The 24,388-nt window shown below is 42.1% G+C and overlaps 1 protein-coding gene across 1 annotated transcript; it reads right to left on the reverse strand.

The window, feature by feature from the left end:
- Positions 1 to 6: 6 nt before the first annotated feature.
- LOC117532397 (E3 ubiquitin-protein ligase MARCHF11-like) lies at positions 7 to 22,434 on the reverse strand. The gene is given in 5 exon segments (XM_034195709.1): positions 7 to 1,692; positions 1,695 to 1,784; positions 3,943 to 4,135; positions 14,566 to 14,721; positions 21,779 to 22,434. Coding segments are annotated over 5 exon segments (1,020 nt in total). The 5' UTR covers positions 22,127 to 22,434; the 3' UTR covers positions 7 to 1,459.
- Positions 22,435 to 24,388: the final 1,954 nt, after the last annotated feature.

Raw genomic sequence — 24,388 nt, forward strand, 5'->3', positions numbered from 1 at the left:
CATTGAGGACGTCACCAAGCCTCCTAAGGCACAAAACAAATCTATCGACCCAAATGACCCAGAGTCGAGAACAGAGACCCCAACAACAACAAAAACACCCTCCCAAACAACACAGGGCTCCTGGAAGCTCAACAGAAAGGCAAAGGATGAAATCCACCATGTTCAACATCTGTATCCATGCTGGCACAAATAATCTGAGATCAAGTTCCAATGACATTCAAAAGAAGTCCAAGATTTGATGCCTGCATTGTTTGTGTTGTGCTCATGCCATCCGTGTTAGTCGCTGAATTCTGCTTCCTTCTGGTTTTTCAAAAGGTAGGATTATTCGTAGAGAAAACGCGAAACAGGATTATCCGGAAACACAGCAAGAGAAGTCAAAGCTTTAAACTCTAAAAACAGACATGTAGGCTCGGACATGTTTCATCATGATCACTATTTCATTCTTAATCAGATTATAATTGATCAGAATGGCTTTAGTCTACCTTGGGACAGACGCAGGGACATCCCATCATTTAGGACTGTTTCACATTTTTCAACACATCTGGTTGATCTGCATTGAAGAATATTATGTTTAAATGCTACTGTTATAACGGCTAGCTTTCAAAGAACCTTTGCTGTTCTTTCTTAATGGGAACTGCAGTGCTTTCAAAACTAAGATGTTGCAGAAACATCTCATATATTGTATAATACTTTATAGGAGTTGTTGAAGAACTTGTGCCGTGTTCATGTGGCAACTTCCTTTAATACTTCTTCAAATCATTGTCCCAGTAACACTTTCTTAAAGCTCTTACATCCTATCATCTGACCTGGTGCCAGACGATGCAAGAGATTCCTCAAATCCAATCATCTATGGTCATTTTAGCCAAATGTAAGTGCTTTGATGAACTCTCATTCAGCCAATCGTGCCGTCTTAAACCCTGATGAGTTGTGTGATAATGAAAATGGTCACACGTTGTTAATCTTACAATCTTTTCCATGACTATTTCCACCCAACACGACATAAATACTGCACAAAGGTCTAGAGCAGGGGGTCAAACTCAATGTCATCGCGGGCCACATCAGCATTATGGTTGGTTGTAACTTTAAGACTATCTAACTATATACTTGGCTTTAGTCTAATCTTGGGGACAAACATCCTATCGTTTGGGGACCGTTTCACATTTTTCAAGACATCTGGTCGAACTGCGAAAAAATGTAGTAAAATCCATGTGTTGACTTCATTCAGCAATCGTGCCGTCTTAAACCCTGATGAGTTGTATGATAATGAAAATGGTCACACGTTGTTAATCTTACAATCTTTTCCATGACTATTTTCCACCCAACACGACATAAATACTGCACAAAGGTCTAGGGAGAACCGGCCTCGGAGCAACATTCAAACTTATCTAGAAAAAAAAGTAGTAAATCCACAAAAGTGCCCAGTGCAAACCATCAGGAGCACTAATCCCGATGCCTGGTGTCACACCGACGTCACCCGGATGACCTCCTGCCCCGAGTCCCTGTCCCGCCTCAGGGGGTTGCGGGGCCCCAAACCGTGGCAAAAGGGCCCCAAACAGAGGCAGCTCCATGGCTGGACCTCCAGCTGGGTGCCGGGGCGTAAAGGGCCATCGGGTGCAAAGGTAGTCAATGGTAACCACAGCGTCCTGGGGGAGAGTGCCGATTGGCCGGTGCTCGTCTCCTCCAGGTCCTTGGCTTGTTGTAGCTCTGGACGTCCCAGTGCAGGTTGACGGCCCGCCAGCGCAGGAACACGCTGTACACCGCCGCCCCCTCATGGACGATCAAACCTGGGACACACACAAACATTAAAGGTCACCTGTTATGAAAACACGGACATTTTGAACTCATGTCAATTGGTTTTAAGACTGAAAGGTTCAAATGTGCAGATTTGTGGCAGATTTTCTACTTTTATCTACATGTTCTGAGCCATTCAAAAATGCTCTTTGATCACTCCCAAAATAATGTATTTCATTACGTTTTGATCGGGAGACCCGTGGTGGCAGAACGTATTATAACGTGCATTCAAAGTTTTCCCATCGTGCTGATTCTACGGTGGCTGAGAAGGCAAACGAGAATTACAAAGTTCGAAACTAATTTTATAAAACAAAATTACAAAACACTTTTACCAAGGAAACAAACCTATGTAACAAGATGGGAAACACTTCTATAAAGCTAGAGACATTTACATTTCATAAAACATTTCTCGTTTGCCCTTCTCAGCCACCGTAGGTTCAGCTGCAGACTGGTTTGCAGAATGTTGTGTCTCGTAAAATCTGTTCAGTGAATGTATTTGGTTCAGTCTTGTGACTTCCTGTTTTATTTTGTAGTAACCTCTCCTTCTCGTTGCAGATCACCTCGCTTCCTCCCTTTGTGTGTTTTCCCTCCACTGTGATTGTCGACCCCACCCTGATTGTCTGCACCTGTGCCCCCTTAGCCTGTATACATACTTCCTGGCAGTTTCTCAATCTCGAGGATACTGGCTTCCAAGCCAATATTTCAAGGATACTACGTCATCGAGTGCCGCTGAAGGACTGTTCCAATCTCCAGCATACTTGGAATTCCACAGAGGCTGCGTCCTTGGTTTGGGGGTAATTTCGAGGCTGCACATGGGTAGATTTCGCATCCTTCAAATCCCCACAATGCTTTGCGCACGGACCAATTTCCCCAAATCTGTGGCGGAAAATGTAAGGCGGGGCCTCTCATATGACGCACACCTGCACACTTGCTAGCCTATTCCACTCTTCGTTTTCCGAATGCCAGGAAGGATTCTTGCCTCGCTTCTGAAGGAAGTGACTCAGAAGACATGTGCTACCAAGCCAGCATCCTCGCGATTTGAGAAACGGCCACAGTCCTCCCTTGTCTTGTTGCCAGTTCGTTCGTCCCATGTGTCAGACAGTCAGCGTCAAGTCCATGTCGTCTTCTCGTGGATCGTATTTGCTAAAAGCTAAGAGCCGAGTTTTGGAATTTTTGCATTTTTGAAACTACCTCGGTTACCTTTCCCTCGTAAGAGTGTTTTTTGTTTTGACCTGGTTACCTCTACGGAGCGGTTTTCTGTTGCACAAATAGTGCCCTTTTTCTGTAAAGACTTTCTTTTGTACTTTGTGTGTGGAGTCGTGCTTTGGGTTCATGCTCGTTTGCCTAGTCGTGACTAGGGATGTCCCGATCCGATTCCGATCATTTTGATTTGACAATCTGCCGATACCGATTTTTCCCGATCCGATCTTTATGCAATGCATTAAGAGAAACAAAGGTAACAGATAACGGCTGGTCATCCACCGCGATGAGTTCAGCTCTCTTGCTGTTATTGTTTTGGCCTTTTCACTGTTCTGGGGCCGTTTCTCTTTCCTTTTAGAAGTCTCTGAAAGTGTCGGTTGCTTCAGTGCCGTTACCCGAGTGGCCGCTGTGTACTCGTCCTGTTGGTGTTTGTTTCTCAGGTGGCGTATTTGATTGGTCGTGTTGAACGTAGCTCTGTTCTTGGAACCTCCGCCTTGCAAACATTGCATCTGGCTGTTACACTGCCTTCGCTTTCAATTTCATAATACTTCCAAACTCCTGACATTTTCTCTGTCCCGACTCCCGAGTCACCAGCTGACCGTAGCCTCTCGTTAGCTGCTACTATTAGACACTGCGCCCACTCTGTTGCTTTGAGAGGAATAAACAACCAGGTCTGAAAACAAGCCCAAGCAACACACACATGATGTTGAGTCATTTCAAACCAAAGCGAAGGCCTCAGGATGACTTTAAGACGTGAACATGGTCATTTTTGTTTTGTAACATTAAATAATAATACAAAAATATTGTATAAATAAAAAATCCCGATCCCCGATTTTTTCTCCCGATTCCGATCTTTTGAAAATCACGTGATCGGCTCCGATCCCCGATCACGTGATCGGATCGGGACATCTCTAGTCGTGACACTGGTTTGCAGACTGGTTTCAGACTCACCTACGCAGACCAGGTCCATGAAGCTGTACATGCCGTAGCAGATCTGGAAGAGCACGTCGCGGCGCTGCCACACGGCCTGCGGGCTGAGAGCCGACCACAGCAGCCAGGAGATGCTGGCCACCAGGAAGAGAGAGCCCAGGAACACCGCGATGATCTGCACCTTCTCCACCAGCGTGATGGTGATCGGCTGCCACTGAGAGAGAGAGAGATACACCTGAACATCAGAGGAGAGGACTCTTTAAAGTAGAGACACTACATACTGATATACACCTGAACATCAGAGGAGAGGACTCTTTAAAGTAGAGTCACTACATACTGATATACACCTGAACATCAGCAGGAGAGGACTCTTTAAAGTAGAGACACTACATGCTGATATACACCTGAACATCAGCAGGAGAGGACTCTTTAAAGTAGAGACACTACATGCTGATATACACCTGAACATCAGAGGAGAGGACTCTTTAAAGTAGAGACACTACATACTGATATACACCTGAACATCAGCAGGAGAGGACTCTTTAAGTAGAGACACTACATGCTTGATATACACCTGAACATCAGCAGGAGAGGACTCTTTAAAGTAGAGGACACTACATGCTGATATACACCTGAACATCAGAGGAGAGGACTCTTTAAAGTAGAGACACTACATACTGATATACACCTGAACATCAAGGAGAGGACTCTTTAAGAAGTAGAGACACTACATACTGATATACACCTGAACATCAGAGGAGAGGACTCTTTAAAGTAGAGACACTACATACTGATATACACCTGAACATCAGAGGAGAGGACTCTTTAAAGTAGAGACACTACATACTGATATACACCTGAACATCAGAGGAGAGGACTCTTTAAAGTAGAGTCACTACATACTGATATACACCTGAACATCAGAGAGAGGACTCTTTAAAGTAGAGACACTACATACTGAAATACACCTGAACATCAGAGGAGAGATGGACTCTTTAAAGTAGAGACACTACATACTGATATACCACCTGAACATCAGAGGAGAGGACTCTTTAAAGTAGAGACACTACATACTGATATACACCTGAACATCAGAGGAGAGGACTCTTTAAAGTAGAGACACTACATACTGATATACACCTGAACATCAGAGGAGAGGACTCTTTAAAGTAGAGACACTACATGCTGATATACACCTGAACATCAGAGGAGAGGACTCTTTAAAGTAGAGACACTACATACTGATACACACCTGAACATCAGCAGGAGAGGGACTCTTTAAAGTAGAGACACTACATACTGATATACACCTGAACACCAGCAGGAGAGGACTCTTTAAAGTAGAGACACTACATACTGATATACACCTGAACACCAGAGGAGAGGACTCTTTAAAGTAGAGGCTCTACATACTGATATACACCTGAACACCAGAGGAGAGGACTCTTTAAAGTAGAGACACTACATACTGATATACACCTGAACACCAGAGGAGAGGACTCTTTAAAGTAGAGACACTACATACTGATATACACCTGAACATCAGAGGAGAGGACTCTTTAAAGTAGAGACACTACATGCTGATATACACCTGAACATCAGAGGAGAGGACTCTTTAAAGTAGAGACACTACATACTGATATACACCTGAACACCAGCAGGAGAGGACTCTTTAAAGTAGAGACACTACATACTGAAATACACCTGAACATCAGAGGAGAGGACTCTTTAAAGTAGAGACACTACATACTGATATACACCTGAACATCAGAGGAGAGGACTCTTTAAAGTAGAGACACTACATACTGATATACACCTGAACATCAGAGGAGAGGACTCTTTAAAGTAGAGACACTACATGCTGATATACACCTGAACATCAGAGGAGAGGACTCTTTAAAGTAGAGACACTACATGCTGATATACACCTGAACATCAGAGGAGAGGACTCTTTAAAGTAGAGACACTACATACTGATATACACCTGAACATCAGCAGGAGAGGACTCTTTAAAGTAGAGACACTACATACTGATATACACCTGAACATCAGCAGGAGAGGACTCTTTAAAGTAGAGACACTACATACTGAAATACACCTGAACATCAGCAGGAGAGGACTCTTTAAAGTAGAGACACTACATACTGATATACACCTGAACATCAGAGGAGAGGACTCTTTAAAGTAGAGACACTACATACTGATATACACCTGAACATCAGAGGAGAGGACTCTTTAAAGTAGAGACACTACATGCTGATATACACCTGAACATCAGAGGAGAGGACTCTTTAAAGTAGAGACACTACATACTGATATACACCTGAACATCAGCAGGAGAGGACTCTTTAAAGTAGAGACACTACATACTGATATACACCTGAACATCAGAGGAGAGGACTCTTTAAAGTAGAGACACTACATACTGATATACACCTGAACATCAGCAGGAGAGGACTCTTTAAAGTAGAGACACTACATACTGATATACACCTGAACATCAGCAGGAGAGGACTCTTTAAAGTAGAGACACTACATACTGATATACACCTGAACATCAGCAGGAGAGGACTCTTTAAAGTAGAGACTCTACGTACTGATATACACCTGAACATCAGCAGGAGAGGACTCTTAACGTAGAGACACTACATACTGATATACACCTGAAACATCAGCAGGAGAGGACTCTTTAAAGTAGAGACACTACATACTGAATTACACCTGAACATCAGCAGGAGAGGACTCTTTAAAGTAGAGACACTACATACTGAAATACCCCTGAACATCAGAGGAGAGGACTCTTTAAAGTAGAGACACTACATACTGATATACACCTGAACATCAGCAGGAGAGGACTCTTTAAAGTAGAGACACTACATACTGATATACACCTGAACATCAGCAGGAGAGGACTCTTTAAAGTAGAGACACTACATACTGATATACACCTGAGCATCAGCAGGAGAGGACTCTTTAAAGTAGAGACACTACATACTGATATACACCTAAACATCAGCAGGAGAGAACTCTTTAAAGTAGAGACACTACATACTGATATACACCTAAACATCAGCAGGAGAGGACTCTTTAAAGTAGAGAACACTACATACTGATATACACCTGAACATCAGCAGGAGAGGACTCTTTAAAGTAGAGACACTACATACTGATATACACCTGAACATCAGCAGGAGAGGACTCTTTAAAGTAGAGACACTACATACTGATATACACCTGAACATCAGCAGGAGAGGACTCTTTAAAGTATAGACACTACATACTGATATGCACCTGAACATCAGCAGGAGAGGACTCTTTAAAGTAGAGTCACTACATACTGATATACACCTGAACATCAGCAGGAGAGGACTCTTTAAAGTAGAGACACTACATACTGATATACACCTGAACATCAGCAGGAGAGGACTCTTTAAAGTAGAGACACTACATACTGATATACACCTGAACATCAGCAGGAGAGGACTCTTTAAAGTAGAGACACTACATACTGATATACACCTGAACATCAGCAGGAGGAGGACTCTTTAAAGTAGAGGCACTACATACTGATATACACCTGAACATCAGCAGGAGAGGACTCTTTAAAGTAGAGACACTACATACTGATATACACCTGAACATCAGCAGGAGAGGACTCTTTAAAGTAGAGTCACTACATACTGATATACACCTGAACATCAGCAGGAGAGGACTCTTTAAAGTAGAGACACTACATACTGATATACACCTGATCATCAACAGGAGAGGACTCTTTAAAGTAGAGTCACTACATACTGATATACACCTGAACATCAGCAGGAGAGGACTCTTTAAAGTAGAGACACTACATACTGATATACACCTGAACATCAGCAGGAGAGGACTCTTTAAAGTAGAGTCACTACATACTGATATACACCTGAACATCAGCAGGAGAGGACTCTTTAAAGTAGAGACACTACATTCTGATATACACCTGAACTTCAGCAGGAGAGGACTCTTTAAAGTAGAGACACTACATACTGATATACACCTGAACATCAGCAGGAGAGGACTCTTTAAAGTAGAGAGACTACATACTGAAATACACCTGAACATCAGCAGGAGAGGACTCTTTAAAGTAGAGACACTACATACTGATATACACCTGAACATCAGCAGGAGAGGACTCTTTAAAGTAGAGACACTACATACTGAAATACACCTGAACATCAGCAGGAGAGGACTCTTTAAAGTAGAGACACTACATACTGATATACACCTGAACATCAGCAGGAGAGGACTCTTTAAAGTAGAGACACTACATACTGATATACACCTGAACTTCAGCAGGAGAGGACTCTTTAAAGTAGAGAGACTACATACTGAAATACACCTGAACATCAGCAGGAGAGGACTCTTTAAAGTAGAGACACTACATACTGATATACACCTGAACATCAGCAGGAGAGGACTCTTTAAAGTAGAGACACTACATACTGATATACACCTGAACATCAGCAGGAGAGGACTCTTTAAAGTAGAGACACTACATACTGATATACACCTGAACATCAGCAGGAGAGGACTCTTTAAAGTAGAGACGCTATATACTGATATACACCTGAACATCAGCAGGAGAGGACTCTTTAAAGTAGAGACACTACATATGATATACACCTGAACTTCAGCAGGAGAGGACTCTTTAAAGTAGAGACCACTACATACTGATATACACCTGAACATCAGCAGGAGAGGACTCTTTAAAGTAGAGACACTACATACTGATATACACCTGAACATCAGCAGGAGAGGACTCTTTAAAGTAGAGACACTACATACTGAAATACACCTGAACATCAACAGGAGAGGACCTCTTTAAAGTAGAGACACAACATACTGATATACACCTGAACATCAGCAGGAGAGGACTCTTTAAAGTAGAGACACTACATACTGATATACACCTGAACATCAGCAGGAGAGGACTCTTTAAAGTAGAGACACTACATACTGAAATACACCTGAACATCAGCAGGAGAGGACTCTTTAAAGTAGAGACACTACATACTGAAATACACCTGAACATCAGCAGGAGAGGACTCTTTAAAGTAGAGACACTACATACTGATATACACCTGAACATCAGCAGGAGAGGACTCTTTAAAGTAGAGGACACTACATACTGAAATACACCTGAACATCAGCAGGAGAGGACTCTTTAAAGTAGAGACACTACATACTGATATACACCTGAACATCAGCAGGAGAGGACTCTTTAAAGTAGAGACACTACATACTGAAATACACCTGAACATCAGCAGGAGAGGACTCTTTAAAGTAGAGACACTACATACTGATATACACCTGAACATCAGCAGGAGAGGACTCTTTAAAGTAGAGACACTACATACTGATATACACCTGAACATCAGCAGGAGAGGACTCTTTAAAGTAGAGACACTACATACTGAAATACACCTGATCATCAACAGGAGAGGACTCTTTAAAGTAGAGACACTACATACTGATATACACCTGAACATCAGCAGGAGAGGACTCTTTAAAGTAGAGACACTACATACTGATATACACCTGAACATCAGCAGGAGAGGACTCTTTAAAGTAGAGACAATACATACTGATATACACCTGAACATCAGCAGGAGAGGACTCTTTAAAGTAGAGACACTACATACTGATATACACCTGAACATCAGCAGGAGAGGACTCTTTAAAGTAGAGACCACTACATACTGATATACACCTGAACATCAGCAGGAGAGGACTCTTTAAAGTAGAGGCACTACATACTGATATACACCTGAACATCAGCAGGAGAGGACTCTTTAAAGTAGAGACACTACATACTGATATACACCTGAACATCAGCAGGAGAGGACTCTTTAAAGTAGAGTCACTACATACTGATATACACCTGAACATCAGCAGGAGATGACTCTTTAAAGTAGAGACACTACATACTGATATACACCTGATCATCAACAGGAGAGGACTCTTTAAAGTAGAGTCACTACATACTGATATACACCTGAACATCAGCAGGAGAGGACTCTTTAAAGTAGAGACACTACATACTGATATACACCTAAACATCAGCAGGAGAGGACTCTTTAAAGTAGAGACACTACATTCTGATATACACCTGAACTTCAGCAGGAAAGGACTCTTTAAAGTAGAGACACTACATACTGATATACACCTGAACATCAGCAGGAGAGGACTCTTTAAAGTAGAGAGACTACATACTGAAATACACCTGAACATCAGCAGGAGAGGACTCTTTAAAGTAGAGACACTACATACTGATATACACCTGAACATCAGCAGGAGAGGACTCTTTAAAGTAGAGACACTACATACTGAAATACACCTGAACATCAGCAGGAGAGGACTCTTTAAAGTAGAGACACTACATACTGATATACACCTGAACATCAGCAGGAGAGGACTCTTTAAAGTAGAGACACTACATACTGATATACACCTGAACATCAGCAGGAGAGGACTCTTTAAAGTAGAGACACTACATACTGATATACACCTGAACTTCAGCAGGAGAGGACTCTTTAAAGTAGAGAGACTACATACTGAAATACACCTGAACATCAGCAGGAGAGGACTCTTTAAAGTAGAGACACTACATACTGATATACACCTGAACATCAGCAGGAGAGGACTCTTTAAGTAGAGACACTACATACTGATATACACCTGAACATCAGCAGGAGAGGACTCTTTAAAGTAGAGACACTACATACTGATATACACCTGAACATCAGCAGGAGAGGACTCTTTAAAGTAGAGACGCTATATACTGATATACACCTGAACATCAGCAGGAGAGGACTCTTTAAAGTAGAGACACTACATACTGATATACACCTGAACTTCAGCAGGAGAGGACTCTTTAAAGTAGAGACACTACATACTGATATACACCTGAACATCAGCAGGAGAGGACTCTTTAAAGTAGAGACACTACATACTGATATACACCTGAACATCAGCAGGAGAGGACTCTTTAAAGTAGAGACACTACATACTGAAATACACCTGATCATCAACAGGAGAGGACTCTTTAAAGTAGAGACACAACATACTGATATACACCTGAACATCAGCAGGAGAGGACTCTTTAAAGTAGAGACACTACATACTGATATACACCTGAACATCAGCAGGAGAGGACTCTTTAAAGTAGAGACACTACATACTGAAATACACCTGAACATCAGCAGGAGAGGACTCTTTAAAGTAGAGACACTACATACTGATATACACCTGAACATCAGCAGGAGAGGACTCTTTAAAGCAGAGACACTACATACTGATATACGCCTGAACATCAGCAGGAGAGGACTCTTTAAAGTAGAGACACTACATACTGAAATACACCTGAACATCAGCAGGAGAGGACTCTTTAAAGTAGAGACACTACATACTGATATACACCTGAACATCAGCAGGAGAGGACTCTTTAAAGTAGAGACACTACATACTGAAATACACCTGAACATCAGCAGGAGAGGACTCTTTAAAGTAGAGACACTACATACTGATATACACCTGAACATCAGCAGGAGAGGACTCTTTAAAGTAGAGACACTACATACTGAAATACACCTGAACATCAGCAGGAGAGGACTCTTTAAAGTAGAGACCACTACATACTGATATACACCTGAACATCAGCAGGAGAGGACTCTTTAAAGTAGAGACACTACATACTGATATACACCTGAACATCAGCAGGAGAGGACTCTTTAAAGTAGAGACACTACATACTGAAATACACCTGATCATCAACAGGAGAGGACTCTTTAAAGTAGAGACACTACATACTGATATACACCTGAACATCAGAGGAGAGGACTCTTTAAAGTAGAGACACTACATACTGAAATACACCTGAACATCAGCAGGAGAGGACTCTTTAAAGTAGAGACACTACATACTGATATACACCTGAACATCAGCAGGAGAGGACTCTTTAAAGTAGAGACACTACATACTGAAATACACCTGATCATCAACAGGAGAGGACTCTTTAAAGTAGAGACACTACATACTGATATACACCTGAACATCAGCAGGAGAGGACTCTTTAAAGTAGAGACACTACATACTGATATACACCTGAACATCAGCAGGAGAGGACTCTTTAAAGTAGAGACACTACATACTGATATACACCTAAACATCAGCAGGAGAGAACTCTTTAAAGTAGAGACACTACATACTGATATACACCTAACATCAGCAGGAGAGGACTCTTTAAAGTAGAGACACTACATACTGATATACACCTGAACATCAGCAGGAGAGGACTCTTTAAAGTAGAGACACTACATACTGATATACACCTGAACATCAGCAGGAGAGGACTCTTTAAAGTAGAGACTCTACATACTGATATACACCTGAACATCAGCAGGAGAGGACTCTTTAAAGTATAGACACTACATACTGATATGCACCTGAACATCAGCAGGAGAGGACTCTTTAAAGTAGAGACACTACATACTGATATACACCTGAACATCAGCAGGAGAGAACTCTTTAAAGTAGAGACACTACATACTGAAATACAAATGAACATCAGCAGGAGAGGACTCTTTAAAGTAGAGACACTACATACTGATATACACCTGAACATCAGCAGGAGAGGACTCTTTAAAGTAGAGACACTACATACTGATATACACCTGAACATCAGCAGGAGAGGACTCTTTAAAGTAGAGACACTACATACTGATATACACCTGAACATCAGCAGGAGAGGACTCTTTAAAGTAGAGACGCTAAATACTGATATACACCTGAACATCAGCAGGAGAGGACTCTTTAAAGCCAAAAAAGCTTAGAGTTAACTCAGAATCAGAACATTGTGGATTGTGAAGCTGCACGGAGAAAACTACTTTTAGGCAGAGGGTGTTTGTTCATTCTGCCCAGTGACTCAAGTCCCATCTGGAGCGAACAGATATGAAAAAGCCTGAATGTTCCTCAGATAATGAAACCATCCAGACATGTTGAGCTGCAGGAGGCTCCGTCTGTTCAGCCTTGGGAGGAAACAAGGACTGAAGGAATCCAAACTGAAGAGGAAACAGAAACACTGAGCGGGTCAACGCCACGCCTCCATCAAGAAAACAACCATCATGACTATAGATAGATGGTTTGATGGAAATGTATTCTTAACTGCATCTTTACTACTGATTTAGTAGAGTCCATTTTGTGTTCATGAAAATGGGGGAGGGTCATAATTCAGAGGCGAAATGCATGAACTCAGAGATTTTAAACTGATGTCCTTTTAAGACTTACATCACATTTAAAAAGGTTGAAATGTGGCGATGTTTTGCAGTTTTCCACTTATTTCCACATGTTCTGAGCAGTCAGCCATTCAAAAGAAATATACAGATGCTATTATAATGGTTTTAATTAAGAGGGAAGTTACGCAGGAAGTGCTCTGACAGATCGTTACGGCCGCCGCCTCCCCGTTTAACTCTATTTGAATGTGTTTTATGTAAATGAGCTGTGCGGTTGCCCTGATGTCCTTGGCTGCTCATCTCCTTGGCTGCTCATCTCCTGGCCCGCCCCGAAGATTGTGATTGGAGGATGCCGGGCCCGACACGCTCCAATCCCAGCACACATCCACCTTCCGGAGACGACTACAAAGCCTGTGGACAGCGATCAGTCTGTCGGCGACCAGCTCTGATGTGTGAACAGACGCCTCTCGCTACTTGCTTTTCGTTGTGCTTAACTCGTGTGGTCCGTATTTAGTTTAGTGTTGATTAGATGTGTCTAGAGTAGCTTAGAATTACGTTGACTGTCGTCCTCTAGCTTAGCTGTGTTTTCTTACAGCCTCCTCTTGTTAGCTTGTACCACTTTAATAGTGAGGGTTGTTTTGTTGCTATTGTTGTTTACATTACATGACATGTCACTTGTTAGACGCTTGAATCCAAAGCGACTTACATGTGTGGACAATCCCCACAGGAGCAATTTGGGGTGAAGACGTCTCAGGGACACAATGACATGCTGACTGCAGTGGGGTTTGAACCCTGATCCGAACACCAACACAGAACCCACTGCGCCACACGCCTCCCTGTAGTATCTATTCCTTTGTGTTTGATTAGGCTCTCTTATTAGAGTCCTCCCTTTGTTGGTTGCTCCATTTTGTTATCCTGTTATTTAATAAACTCCTTGTAAATAATTACCAATTCCAACTGGTGTGTGTTGCCTTTCCTCTTCCCCTAGTTGGGACGTAACACAGATGCAGGAGGGTTTATTTTTTGGCCGGTTTTCCTGCACTGTGAATATTTCTGAGCATAAATCAATGCACCAGAGAGACTGTAAAAACAATCATCTGTTAATGCCTCTATAATAATTCAGAGAGGATGCTCGGTGGGAGAAAACGGTAACCTCAAACGGCTGTAAAGAAAGTCGTAAAAAGCCCAGAGATCATATAATGGCAATGATTCCTAATTCATTATTTAAACGTCCATTATCAACCAACCTGTTACATGTTAAAGTGCATATTTGTACGTATTTATATAAATGTTTTATTACGTGCTCATTCATCATAATTGTACATTAAATAAAGTACAATTATTAATGATTCCCCACTCCCCGCCCTCAGTGCTTTACCTGCCAGGGGTTCTTGGTGTTGATGGCGATGACGCTGAAGCGGTAGCAGCAGAGTTCACAGGTCCAGCAGCCGCGCTCGCTGATCCACTTCAGGAGGCAGGTCTGGTGGGTGTAGCGCACCGAGCCGTCGCAGCGGCACGGGTTCAGCAGGGCGCCCTGCAGCAGGTCAGAGGTCAGATATCAACACATGATGATGGAGAGAGAATTTCTTTAATCGTTAACCTTTGTGTTTTCTTCCCGTGAAATGTGGGTGAACTTTGACCTGGGAAGACCACATATGTTCTGAGTTTGGATAAAACACACATAGATTTTTTGTAAATCTTCGTTTCTGTGGCAACTAAATAAAAGATTCACTTATTCTGACATTAAAGACGTTTGGAAAGGGTCACATTAGATGGGAGGACAACAACAAGGATAACATATGAATGTCACAAACACATATTAACAACTGATTAGGAAATGGAAGCTTCAAGACTTGATAAGCAATCAAATACAATCCAATTTACTTTTAGTGGAAGTGCATGTTTTTTAATTGGCAATCTGAAAAGCATTCAACGAACCCTGATTGTGATTTAAAAAAACCTTTATTGATAAATGAATAACAAACAAGTTTAGTCTCAAAAAGTCTGCATTTAAGGCGCCTTGTTCTTATTTTTGTAAATGCTCTTTGTCTTAAACACGCTGGAGTAGATGTGACACAATCTTAAGAGAAACAGACGGAAACAATCTGCTGTTGGGTCGATAGTGGAACCATCTTCTTAATGTTAATCTTAAATCCAATTCTTAAGGTCTACGTGTCACAACTTTCTCATCATCCAGGGAGCCTTGCCTTCATGCCTCAGTTTGGATTTCCTCCCAGCGGGTCATTCATCAAATAAAATCCACGCCTTGTTCACCAGCGTCGCTCAGATCAATGATCGTTGCTCTGCAGCTACAACACGTCCAGATGCAGCGCGACATAAATCATGAAAAACCATATCTATGCTTTCTTCCTGGAGGCATTCCTCAGGCGGCCATTACTGCCGGGCAGTGAGCGGAGTATTAAAAGTGTATTAAGGTCAGCGGTCAGGCAGATCGTTTTTCACCATGTCATATTAACCTTGTGGGTTGAAGAGCACCTCAGAGGCTTTCACTTGAATTAACTGAGTTAGGGCGGCTCTCCACTGAAGCTGTGAGGCTTTAAAGAGAAGGAGGATTTCAATGCTTCTGGATATCTGAGGGGACATTTGATGAACCATAAAACTCTTTTGGGATTGTAGAGGCCAACAAAGTGGACCCTGAAAGCAACATCTCCCTGGTTCCCGCCACGAAAAGGAGACGTATGATTATTTCAGAAAATAATCTCAACGTTTATGATTCATAGATGTTTTGGTCAGCAGGAAAATATTCACATGTTAACACCACTTTATGATTTCTGAAGTAACAAGTTAATGTTGGGCTATAAAGGAACTACAGCATGGTCACATGACTTCACGTCACCACTGCTAAGCTAAAGGTGGCTAATGTTGGGCTATAAAGGAACTAAAGCACGGTAACATGACTTCACGTCACCACCGCTAAGCTAAAGGAGGCTAATGTTGGGCTATAAAGGAACTACAGCACGGTCACATGACTTCACGTCACCACCGTTAAGCTAAAGGAGGCTAATGTTGGGCTATAAAGGAACTACAGCACGGTCACATGACTTCACGTCACCACTGCTAAGCTAAAGGAGGCTAATGTTGGGCTATAAAGGAACTACAGCACGGTCACATGACTTCACGTCACCACCGTTAAGCTAAAGGAGGCTAATGTTGGGCTATAAAGGAACTACAGCACGGTCACATGACTTCACGTCACCACTGCTAAGCTAAAGGAGGCTAATGTTGGGCTATAAAGGAACTACAGCACGGTCACATGACTTCACGTCACCACCGCTAAGCTAAAGGAGGCTAATGTTGGGCTATAAAGGAACTACAGCATGGTCACATGACTTCACGTCACCACCGTTAAGCTAAAGGTGGCTAATGTTGGGCTATAAAGGAACTAAAGCACGGTAACATGACTTCACGTCACCACTGCTAAGCTAAAGGTGGCTAATGTTGGGCTATAAAGGAACTAAAGCACGGTAACATGACTTCACGTCACCACCGCTAAGCTAAAGGAGGCTAATGTTTGGCTATAAAGGAACTAAAGCACGGTCACATGACTTCACGTCACCACCGTTAAGCTAAAGGAGGCTAATGTTGGGCTATAAAGGAACTACAGCACGGTCACATGACTTCACGTCACCACTGCTAAGCTAAAGGTGGCTAATGTTGGGCTATAAAGGAACTAAAGCACGGTAACATGACTTCACGTCACCACCGCTAAGCTAAAGGAGGCTAATGTTGGGCTATAAAGGAACTAAAGCACGGTCACATGACTTCACGTCACCACCGCTAAGCTAAAGGAGGCTAATGTTGGGCTATAAAGGAACTACAGCACGGTCACATGACTTCACGTCACCACCGCTAAGCTAAAGGCGGCTAATGTTGGGCTATAAACGAACTATAGCAAGGTCACATGACTTCACGTCACCACCGTTAAGCTAAAGGAGGCTAATGTTGGGCTATAAAGGAACTACAGCTCGTTCACATGACTTCACGTCACCACCGCTAAGTTAAAGGAGGCTAATGTTGGGCTATAAAGGAACTACCGCACGGTCACATGACTTCACGTCACCACCGCTAAGTTAAAGGAGGCTAATGTTGGGCTATAAAGGAACTACCGCTCGGTCACATGACTTTACGTCACCACCGCTAAGCTAAAGGTGGCTAATGTTGGGCTATAAAGGAACTACAGCATGGTCACATGACTTCACGTCACCACCGTTAAGCTAAAGGAGGCTAATGTTGGGCTATAAAGGAACTACAGCACGGTCACATGACTTCACGTCACCACTGCTAAGCTAAAGGTGGCTAATGTTGGGCTATAAAGGAACTAAAGCACGGTAACATGACTTCACGTCACCACCGCTAAGCTAAAGGAGGCTAATGTTGGGCTATAAAGGAACTAAAGCACGGTCACATGACTTCACGTCACCACCGTTAAGCTAAAGGAGGCTAATGTTGGGCTATAAAGGAACTACAGCACGGTCACATGACTTCACGTCACCACCGCTAAGCTAAAGGTGGCTAATGTTGAGCTATAAAGGAACTACAGCACGGTCACATGACTTCACGTCACCACCGCTAAGCTAATGTTGGGCTATAAAGGAACTACCGCACGGTCACATGACTTCACGTCACCACCGCTAAGCTAAAGGAGGCTAATGTTGGGCTATAAAGGAACTACAGCTCGGTCACATGACTTCACGTCACCACCGCTAAGCTAAAGGAGGCTAATGTTGGGCTATAAAGGAACTACAGCACGGTCACATGACTTCACGTCACTACCACCAAGCTAAAGGCAGCTAATGTTGGGCTATAAAGGAACTACAGCACGGTCACATGACTTCACGTCACCACCGCTAAGCTAAAGGCGACTAATGTTGGGCTATAAAGGAACTACAGCACGGTCACATGACTTCAAGTCACCACCGCTAAGCTAAAGGCGGCTAATGTTGGGCTATAAAGGAACTACAGCACGGTCACATGACTTCACATCACCACCGCTAAGCTAAAGGCGACTAATGTTGGGCTATAAAGGAACTACAGCACGGTCACATGACTTCAAGTCACCACCGCTAAGCTAAAGGCGGCTAATGTTGGGCTATAAAGGAACTACAGCACGGTCACATGACTTCACATCACCACCGCTAAGCTAAAGGCGGCTAATGTTGGGCTATAAAGGAACTACAACACGGTCACATGACTTCACGTCACCACCGCTAAGCTAAAGGCGGCTAATGTTGGGCTATAAAGGAACTACAGCACGGTCACATGACTTCACGTCACCACCGCTAAGCTAAAGGCGGTTAATGTTGGGCTATAAAGGAACTACAGCACGGTCACATGACTTCACGTCACCACCGCTAAGCTAAAGGAGGCTAATGTTGGGCTATAAAGGAACTACAGCACGGTCACATGACTTATCATATTCACAGTTCATCTGTGTATTTAAATTATGATGTTTTTGGGGTGAAGTCTTCCTTTCCTTCAAGTTATTCAAAACATGACTCCATTGATGCTGATTTACTGGACTTAGATAACATCTTACTCTGCTCATAAATGAATATTTACATTCTCCCTGATAACAGGTGGAGCTCGGCCTTCAAGATTTAAGATTAAAAGGCTTTATCGTCGTATGCTCAGGAGCTACAGTGTAGTTATTTAAAATGAAAATCTTAAGTCCCAGGCTCCTTCAATAATGCAACATGAATATATAAGACATAAAACAATATGAAACAGTGCAAGAGAATGTTGCAAGTCACCAATGTGCAGGTAAATGCGTGAGAAGGGAACTCTAAAATCCAGATATTAGTCTGGCCCCGGACGCAGGGATTAGATTAAGTGTGCTAATAGGCTGTAGCCCACGTTCAGAGGACAGGATATTCACTTAGCGTTTACTGCCTGCTCTCCTTCCTGCAGGACGAGCCGTCCCTCATGCTGTCACGAGACAGAAAAGCACCCTGCAGAGTTTCAGGTTTCAGAGACGCGTGACCGTTTGTCTGTCCGCCGTCTGCAGGAGGACTCACAGACTGATGATTCACTGAGACCGTGATTCAGGGATTTCCTCCACCTCTCATTGTGAATCCATTGGAGAACTGTAGTGTATGGGCATATCTATATATATATCTAATTGTATTTAATTCAGTCTTTTTATTGTACAGTCTTACATTTTGTATAGTTTTTTTCCTGTTTTATTTTATTTTTTATTAGATATTACGTTTTAACTCCTTATGTTAATATAAATATACATTTTTAGTTATATATTTTTATTGCGAACTCTTATTTAACCTCCTTTGTTTAAATATATGTTATCTTATTGAACATTTTAATTGAATGTCTTGTGCTTATAGAAATATTTAAATTTTTTATTTTACGTCCAATATATTATTTTTAAAAACTTGTTTTGATTTAAGTTCATTTAATTTAGTTGTATTTCATTGTATGTGTGTTTATATAAATATATACATGTTATTTTAATAATTGCTATAGCATTCTTACTGAAGCTTATTGCTCTTGCTTTAACTTCTTGTGTGTTTTTATTTAATTCAATCTGTCAATGGCCTTTCAATAAATATAAATTATAATTGTTAAAAAAAATGTTGTTCTTCTTGTGTGTCAGTCATCCACACCAATCAGAAGGGCTGTGCTCCACATGTACCAGCCATTGTTAACCAATCAGAAGTGCTGTGCTCCACATGCACCAGCCATTGTTAACCAATCAGAAGTGCTGTGCTCCACATGTACCAGCCATTGTTAACCAATCAGAAGTGCTGTGCTCCACATGTACCAGCCATTGTTAACCAATCAGAAGTGCTGTGCTCCACATGTACCAGCCATTGTTAACCAATCAGAAGTGCTGTGCTCCACATGTACCAGCCATTGTTAACCAATCAGTGGCCCCTGATAGAAGGTGATTGACAGATTGATCCAATCACCTGCCAAGTATTTTTGAAATACTTTTCCAAATGGCTTCCAGTGGAGCTTCAGATGGTGAAACCAACCCTCTGGGTCAGGTTAGTGATGCTCCATCACATGTTTCTATTACAGGGTGAATCTGAAACTGAAGCTCGACTTTAAAGCAACCCAACGGAAGTTACATGTAAGTTTAGTTCTTTCACTCGTAGCTCGGGCTGCGGGATGCTAGAGACGGGAGCACGTTGATACGACCTTCCTAGCCGGAGTTATGGCCGCATTTTACAATAAACTTCCGTTGGGTCGCTTAAAAACAAATATCGCAAATCGAATCGCAATATCTGTCAGAAAAATCGCAATTAGATTATTTCTTCAAATCGTGCAGCCCTAATTGTACGTATGTTATATATATATTTATATATACACAGACTATAAGTGAGTTGTGCAAAAGTAGATTAAACTTACAAACAGCTAACAGTATAACAGCTTGTACTTGTACTCTGAACTGCTGTACTTGTTCTTGATTACTTTCCAACTGTAGAAGCAGGTATGCTCTGTCCACGGCGCTGAAGTCAGTTCAAGGTCCTTCTCTGCACTTTAGTTGTAACTCTTAATAACATTACAGATTTACATCTTCACATTTACTTTGGCTCTTTTTCTATTATTATCCATCCAATCAGAAACGTCTCCAGCATGATGTGAAAGCAGGTGAGTTGCAGCAGCAGCCAATCACCATGCAGCACCTTCATTCAATTAAAGCCAACTTTCACCTCCTCAACTCTTTAGATAAAGAAGTGAATTCAATGTTTAGAATTACTCTGCTACAGGTGAGTAAAGTAGGTTAGCAGTAAGTAACACACATGTTTAGCTATTGGATTATAATTATGTATGTGTTTATCACTTTAATGTTGCAGCTAGTCGTAGTAGAGTTTTTCTTACTAAATACATACATATATATAGACACGTAGCTTGTGACTTTCACCAAGGATCAATAAAGTTTATCCACACAACTAGCAGCTTTTGCCAAATGTGTGTCACACCTCTAAAGCCAACTACATGTCAACGTATCACTGCGAGCTGTTCTTTGTTTGGTTCTTTATGGCATTTAGTGTCAATAGACCTCATTTATACAAAACTATAGAACATTGTTGAGTTAAAAATAGCTAAAATGTTCAATGTTTTTGAACATTTTAAAATCAGAGCAGCAGGACACAGACACACATGTGGACGTTTAGTCAGGATTCTGTTTTGAAACGTATTTAAATGTATGAACCCATCATGTTTCCATCCCCTAACCCTAACTGGATGAAATCGCCCTTATTCTGACATGAAAACAGAAAAGTTTAACTATTTCAAAAACATGATGAATTACTAATTGATTAGACATGTTTGTTGTGTTGAATGTAACATAGGGATCTTTAAAGTGTATCTTGACATGATAACCTACTTGTTGATTATATTTTGTATTCTAAATACAATCTCCAAACTTAATCTGTCAGATAAATGTCCAGTAGTGGAGTTCAAAGTAAAAAATGTGAAGTTAAGAGTAGCAGGAAGTACAAATACTCGAGTAGAAGTACCTCCACAGAGCACTTGAGTAAATCTACTTGGCTACTCTCCACCCTTCACACCACCAGTACTTTGCATGTGACAGAAACAGCTGGTTGTACCTGCTCGGCTCCCTGGAAGCAGATCCTGCAGCTGGGGGTCGGGATGCAGGTGTCACTGCTGCTGTTTGAATGCATCGTCTGCTCCTTGCACGATTTCCCCCCCAAAACCCCCACTTCCTCCTCCTCTTCCACGCGGGAGAAATGCCCCCCGTTGTTCCCCTCACATGCATCCCTGCATCTCCGGGCCTCCTCTTCCTCACCCGGCTCTTCCTCCTTCTCTTCCCCGGGGTGCAGGCGTCTTTCCTCGCCACCGTGAGGCTCTCCTTCCCCCCAGGTGTGGCTGTGGGGGAAGTTTTCGCCCCCCTTCGCCTCCTCCCCTCCACGCGCCTCTCCCTCCTCTGTGCTCATGATCAAATGAAAAGTGGAGAATATAGCATAGATGCAACCCGACAGAGGATCCAGCGCCACCGCCGATGCTTCAGTGAGATGACGCCGGGATTTGGACACCGAGCCGAGCCTCTCTCCTGCAGCCGAAGCTATGCTGTGTTTTCCTGGCAGTACAGATGGAAACCCGGATCCCCCCGGCGGTTCTGCGGATTTTGGACCCGCCTCATGAGCTCCGGAGACCCGGGGAGCGTCTCCTTACAGCCTCCGTGCATCGTAGCAGGATTCCCTCTTCCTCTTCCTCCCTCCTCTTCCTCTTCCTCCTCCTCCTCTTTTACCGAATCAAAATCAGAATCATGTTTATCACCAGATAGGTTGACACGTACGAGGAATTTGACTTGGTGTCATCGTGCATACATCAAAGTAAAACAAAAACGAAAAACACAGATAGCGAACTATTTTAAGAACACTATCATAGTTCGCTATCTGTGTTTTTTAAATAGTTGTTTTACTTGTATGCACCAAGACACCAAGGCTTTGCTGCCTCTTCTGCCGATGCAGCAATCTGGGGTTTAAGGGGTCCTCCTAAAGGGGTTTCAATGCTTCATCTGCAATATATACTAATTTATATAAATAGTTATCACCGCAATAAACCGTATTTAATTTTGTCTTAATGTACATTATTTAATTTCATATTCTGTTCTTGTACATATCATATTCTATTTACATGTATACTTCTTGCACTACTTTTCATTTAGGATTTTTGCATGTTATTATATATGTTGCCTTGTTGGAGGAGCTCAGGTCAGAAGAATTGCATTGCCCTTATACACTTTGAGCATATGATGATACAACCTTTGAATTCAATGGCCCTGACGATGAGCAGTAATCCTCCGCTGTAAGGGATTAAATAAATGTAAATTAGGTATATAATTTGTTTATATATAATTTGTAAGTCAATAATAGTTTTGTTTATCAATTTGATACTGCTTAAGTTTGTACAGTATCATAATTATCTTGTTTCAAATCAAACAAGCCGTCTTCCTCCTGCAGAAAACACCCTTCCCCTGGGGAGGAGGCCATTATCCCTCATTGTGATGGAGGAGCAGATTCACACACACCCAAAAAAAGTGTCACCTGCTGGGCTTCAAATGCCATCGTTATGCAGGGCGGTGCCTTTAACCTTTTTCTACCAGCAGATATCAGCAGGAAACTTCCCTGATGATCACTTTCTTTAAAGAGACCCTGATGTGCTTTCTGTTGTTTCCCCTCTCCTGTAGTTCTGTAGGTTTTAGTCAACCCAGTCTCACAAAGAAACGTGTAATAGCTACGTTTCTCCACAGGGCAAAACTTAGTATATTCACAAATAACCCTCTCAAGACGTGACATGGATACAATATGTTTTCCTATTCATTTCGTAGTACCCCTCAATGCAGTGCGCAATGCCTCAACGTCTCAACGTGGGCGGAGCTCAACCTTTCTCAACTTTTAAGCACGTGACGTCCCGACTCCTGTGTTGTGTACTTACCCAGTCACAAAAGTAACATATTATATCTTATATTATTAATATATATATAATGATACCGGTAATATAATGATACCTTGAGATCTCTGTTACATTTGAGTTTAAATGCAAACTTTTTAACTAACTTGATGGCGAGTGATTTGTCGCCATGGGCAACGGCATTTAAAAATATAAAACTCAACTTAAACACATTAACAGCCTTCATGCATGGTTATGAACACATGAACACAACTACATCATAAGGGAGGGGAGGAAAAGACGAGGATTCAAAAAGGAAATGGAGAAAAAGAGAGAGTTTAAAGGAGAACTGATTAGACGTGGCAAAAATAATACTAAGGGGTAAGAGAGATTTTTGGGTTTAGGTTCGGGAGGTAGGAAGATTAGGATGAGGTAAAAAGGTAGGGAGTGGTTAGGGTTAGGATGGGGGGAAGGGAAGGGTTAGATTGAAGGGAGGGAAGAGAACTGCTACCCGGGAAACAGGATGCAACGCGTCATCTGTGAAGCTCCGCCCACATTGAGCTCATTGAGGCATTGCGCACTGCATTGAGGGGCTTCTCTTCATTTCTAATGACCAGTGTTCATGTCACCTGATCGCAAACTTTCCCAGTGAGAAAAAAAAACATGGCGGACACTCAATTTATTTTGAGTGGAAAATCCTAAATTGTAGGATAGTTTGGTTAAAATGCTTTTTGATTAGATTTCTAGCGAGAAGTTTATATTGTACTTTTAGAATCTACGTCCAGTGGATGTTTAGGATCCAT

Source organism: Gymnodraco acuticeps, unplaced genomic scaffold (assembly GCF_902827175.1).
Source record: "Gymnodraco acuticeps unplaced genomic scaffold, fGymAcu1.1, whole genome shotgun sequence".
Lineage (NCBI taxonomy): Eukaryota > Metazoa > Chordata > Actinopteri > Perciformes > Bathydraconidae > Gymnodraco > Gymnodraco acuticeps.